Source organism: Triticum urartu, chromosome 6A, assembly GCF_056163025.1.
Source record: "Triticum urartu cultivar PI428250 chromosome 6A, HENAU_Tu73, whole genome shotgun sequence".
NCBI classification, from domain to species: Eukaryota; Viridiplantae; Streptophyta; class Magnoliopsida; order Poales; family Poaceae; genus Triticum; species Triticum urartu.
The window spans coordinates 597,019,880-597,025,127 of record NC_141878.1 but is presented as its reverse complement, the minus strand read 5'-3'; the positions used below and the strand labels follow the sequence as shown (position 1 = coordinate 597,025,127).

Here is a 5,248-nt window from a genome sequence, read left to right as displayed (position 1 = left end):
AGTCCATCGGCATGGAGTTTCTTCTTGCGTTTAACACCAATATGACCTAAGCGGCAGTGCCACAAATATGTGGTACTATCATTATCAACTTTGCATCTTTTGGCATCTATGTTATGATCATGTATATTACTACTATTGAGATTCAGTAAACCATTAAGTGCATGATCATGAATGATATTATCCAAATAAATAGAATAAAAATTATTCTCCAAAAATGAATAACCATTTTGCAATAAACACTATCAGATATAATGCTCATGCTCAACGCAGGCACCAAATAACAATTATTTAGGTTTCAACTAATCCCGATGGTAGAGAGAGCGTGCCGATGGTGATCACATGAACCTTGGAGACAGTTCCAATGCACATTGTCACCTCGTTCTTAGCTAGCCCTCCTTTATTCTGAAGCTCCATGTTTCGAGTTGCAAGCAACTGAACCTGTTGGGGATATAACTATTGGGGTAACCCGCCCAGGAGGGGCCGGGTTACACCGGACGAGTCATTACGGGAAGCCCAGGTTACATTCTAAAGATGGCGGTTCAAATAAGGGCCCAAATCCCAATGGCGACTTAAGGCCCGTAGTGAAAACCTGTCGTGAAGGCATGACTTGTATTGTAAGGAAAGATTAACTAGTCACCGAGCCAGATACTGTTTATGAGCCGGCCGGGACTCTGTGAGCCACCTGGTGTTGACCCGAGTATATAAGGGGGGCAGCCCAGCGGCGGCTTAGGGCAAGTATCATCATTTCGAGGGCTAGGTTAAGCGGATTCGCTCCCTAGTCATCGAAACCTCAAATAAACACCCCCAACTGGACTAGGCTTTTACCTTCATCTTAAGGGGCCGAACCAGTATAAACCCCCGTGTCCTTTGTCCCGATTAACCCCTTCTTGATTCCTAGCTATGATGGCCCTACGACTAAGTCCTTCTGCTAGGACATCTGCCGTGACAAATCCACGATAGTTGGCACCCACCGTGGGGCCAGCGCACGGTGGATTTGAGTTCTTGAAGGGCAACTTCGAAGGGCTCAAGGGATACATTGTGGGCCGGATGACCAAGAGTCGTCGCGGCAAGCTCTACATCGATGACGAAGGCTGGGGCCCCGACGCCGGCTCAATCGAGTACGGGTACCGGGTCCCCTTTGGTGGCATCCACGTCTTCATCGGCCGGATCGGTGAGCTGGGCCTTGAGCCGGACATCTGCACTGGCACCGTCGAGACGGCTCAGCGTGTGCGACCCGCCCGAGCTCAGCCCGCCATGAAGCGTGCCTTCGTGGGTTGCATCCATGGAGAGGAACTTTCTGAAGCGTCTGTGGATGGTGGTGAAACAGCTATCTACTCTGATGATGCGTCGTTTACAGGTGAGACGGATTCATTATATCAAGTGCAGGATGGCGGGCTTGGGGGCTGTTCCAATGGCAGTAGTATTCCGGACCCCTTTGAGCCGCCTAGCAGGGTAGGGATCTTCATGGCTGGTACGCAACCTGGTCAAAACTCTACAACTGCAGCAACAATAATCTCCGGGTCAACGGCGGCCGGGGCAGGAGGCCCTGTGCGCCCACCGGCTCAGGTTCTGATAGATCTCATGGACAAGCTGATGGCCTTGTTAACCACTACAGCTAATCCGGCGGACCAGGTGGAACACGATGCGGCGGTGGCCCAGGTACGTGAGGAGATAGCACAAGCCAAGAGAGACTTGGCAGCCGAGGACACCAGATTGGCCGCAGAGCGGGCAGCCTTGGACGCTCGGGCCCAGCAGCTGCAGTCAGAGGCGTTCCGGCTCACGATGAACTTAAACGCATCTAATGAGGTGATGAGGAGGAGGCACCAGAAGGCTCAGTCTCGCCTACCACCTGTGTATGATCCTAAGAATCTCTTCCGCACACCCGGCGAGGGTCCCAGTAACCCGCCAGATATGAACCTGGGTGCAACACCCGGGGCGGGGGCACCGACTCTGCCGCATATGGTAGAGCCCCCTCGTGTGAACCCTACACCACCTCAGTATGTACCAACACCACCGGGTCATTACTCTAATCCGTTGGAAAACATGATCGCCGCAGCGGCACGCTTGGCGGCTCTCCCAGCAGAGGGCGAGTCTCCAACGGCGATCGAAACAAGAAGGATCAGAGAGCTTCCTCAAACAGCTTTAGCACAGTAGGAGGCCTATTCTTACAGCCGAGACAGGATACATTCGATGCCTCGCCCAAGCCGGAGCCCGAGTTATAGCAGACGGATGGAGTCCGCGGCCATGTCGAGTAACGCGTAGCGACGTGGACATAACCCGGCGCACGATTTGAATCATCAGGCGGTTGAGCAGGCGGCTTACTAGCCTGTCCCGATTTACCCTGCGGCTTCAATCGAGACAGGCGTGGCTGCAAGGACTGGCGGTGTACCATGTTTAGTGTCGGCTCTTCGTAATGAGCGTCTGCCCAAGGATTTCAAGGGGCCCCAAAAGGTGCCAAATTACACGACCGACTTACAGCCTGGGGCCTGGATTGAGATCTATGAGATGGCAATGGAGCTGTTGGAGGTCAGTGATGCGGCCATGGCTAAGTACTTTACCATGATGTTAGATGGAATGGCCCGAACCTAGTTAAAGGGACTGCCACCCAACTCCGTTGGGTCCTGGGTCGAGTTAAAGGCCTGGTTTATCCAGAACTTCAAAGACACATGTAAGCAGCCCATGTCAATTGTGGATTTAACCAATTGCAAGCAAGAGGAAGGCGAGTCCAGAACTCATTGGGTGCGCCGGGTTAAGGAGATAATACATTCATCTGATAAGATGGATGCCGGCTCTGCGGTCCTAATGTTGGAACAGAATTGCCCTTTTGAGCCTTTAAAGTAGAAGCTGGGGCGGCTCAAGCATGATTGTAATGATATGGGGCAGCTGATGGCGGCTCTAGTAAAGTATGATAGTACCAAGGACCCTGTGTCTGATGAGGAAAAACCAGGGAAGGGAAAGAAGAGCGGCAACAGCAAGGGTAATCAGCCTAACCCGGCAAACCAAGGAGGTAACAAGCGTAAGGCGGATGGCAGCTCGGAGTTTGTGGCCAACACCAACACACAGGGTAACAATCAACGGCATAAGGGGAGACCTCCTTCTCATTCCCGCGGGTCAGGTCCCACTCTCGAGCAGTTGTTAAACGAACCTTGCCCAAGACACGGCACTCGGGAGAAGCCGGCCACGCATCTGTGGAAGGATTGCACGATCATGAAGGCTTTCAAGAATTCCAACATATATGATGGTGGTCCTCGGCCCGCTGGCGGCTCAGGCGGAGGCGGCTTTCATGGCCCGGGAGGCGGCTCGCATCCGGGTTATCAAGGCCCTCCGGGTGGCCAAGGTGGAAAGGTGGCTATAATCAGCACTCTGGCCAAGGGAATCAGCAACAGCAGTCTGGGTATCAAAGTAACCCGAAGCAATTGAATAGCGGGCAGTATCATGTATTCACCACTAGCTTATGCAAAAGGGATCAGAAGCTTCATAAAAGGGCGGTTAATGCTGTTGAGCTGGCAGTTCCACGTTATCTAAGGTGGTCAGAGCAGCCGATTGTGTGGAGCACAGAAGATCACCCCCCAAGGGTGGATAATCCGGGTCACTTAGCCTTGGTGGTGGCACCCCAAGTTGGAGGGTACAAATTCACCAAAGTCTTGATGGATGGAGGTAGCAGAATCAACATCCTCTACTATGATACCTTTCGTCGCATGGGGTTGACTGATAAGGATTTGAGAACATCCAACACGGTTTTCCATGGAGTGGTGCCTGGTAAGTCGGCGTATCCAGTAGGCAAGATTGAGCTGGAGGTGGCCTTTGGAGATGAGTATGACTCTCGGGCTGAGAAGCTGACTTTTGAAGTGGTTAAGATCTGGAGCCCGTACCACGCTTTGTTTGGGCGGCCGGCTTATGCCAAGTTCATGGCCAGGCCTTGTTATGTTTATCTGCAGCTCAAGATGCCGGGTCATAAGGGAACCATCACAGTGCATGGAAGCTGGAAGGTAGCCCTGGAATGCAAAGAAGGGGACGCGGCTTATGCTGAGTCTGTTTGTGCGGCAGAGGAGTTGAAATTTTATAAGGAAAATGTCGACCCGGCGGACATGACTTCTCTAAAAAAGCCAACTACGGAGCATGAGCCGGTGATGAAGTTTAAGTCGGCAAATGATACCAGGCTTGTCGATTTCATCCCTGGCGAGTCATCCAAGCAGTTTACTATTAGTGCGACCCTGGATCCTAAATAGGAAAGCGAGCTCATCAAGTTCATCCATGAGAACCGGGACATCTTTGCATGGAAACCTTCTGACATGCCGGGTGTACCGAGAGAACTTGCTGAGCACTCTCTTAACATTGATCCGAAGTTTAAGCCGATCAGGCAGTTCCTCCGGCGGTTTAATGAAGAAAGGTGTGAGGCTATTGGTCAGGAAGTAGCCCGGCTCTTGGCCGCCGGGTTTATTGTTGAGGTTTTTCACCCGGAGTGGTTGGCTAACCCGGTGCTCGTGTTAAAGAAGAACGGCACCTGGCGCATGTGTGTGGACTACATGGACTTAAACAAAGCTTGTCCGGCTGATCCTTTCGCTCTCCCTCATATTGATCAAATTATTGACGCCACGGCGGGCTGTGAGCACCTAAGTTTTTTGGATGCTTATTCGGGTTACCATCAGATCAAAATGGCAGTTAAGGACCAGGAGAAGACAGCGTTCATCACTCCATTTGGAGCCTTCTGCTATGTATCTATGCCTTTTGGGCTTAAGAGTGCCCAGGCGACTTATCAGCGATGTGTACAGAATTGCCTTCACAAGCAGATTGGGCGCAACATGCATGCTTATGTGGATGACATTGTGGTAAAATCCAGAGAGAAGGAAACCTTGATAGACGACTTAAGGGAAACCTTTGACAATCTCCGGGTCTACAAAATGATGCTTAACCCGGAAAAGTGTGTCTTTGGAGTACCAGCGGGTAAGCTTTTGGGTTTTCTGGTTTCTAACAGAGGCATTGAGGCTAACCCGGAGAAGATCAAGGCAATCACTTCTTTGGCCAAGCCGAAGTGTATTAACGATGTTTAGCGTTTGGCGGGTCGTATTGCTGCTTTAAGCCGGTTCATAAGCCGGCTGGGTGAAAAGGCCATACCACTGTATCAGATGATGAAGAAGACATACGACTTTGTCTGGAGTGACGCTGCCAATGCTACTTTTGAGGATCTGAAGAGGCAACTTGCTGATCCGCCGGTCCTTGCTGCTCCGGTTGATAAGGAACCATTGTT

The 5,248-nt window shown here is 51.5% G+C and overlaps 1 protein-coding gene across 1 annotated transcript; it reads left to right on the top strand.

Moving 5' to 3' along the window:
* The first annotated feature begins 3,698 nt into the window (after positions 1-3,698).
* On the top strand, positions 3,699-4,229 carry LOC147966972 (uncharacterized). Its single transcript, XM_087530997.1, has 2 exons — positions 3,699-3,851; positions 3,939-4,229. Exons 1-2 carry the CDS (start codon positions 3,699-3,701, stop codon positions 4,227-4,229), a joined length of 444 nt encoding a protein of 147 aa, XP_087387123.1.
* Positions 4,230-5,248: the final 1,019 nt, after the last annotated feature.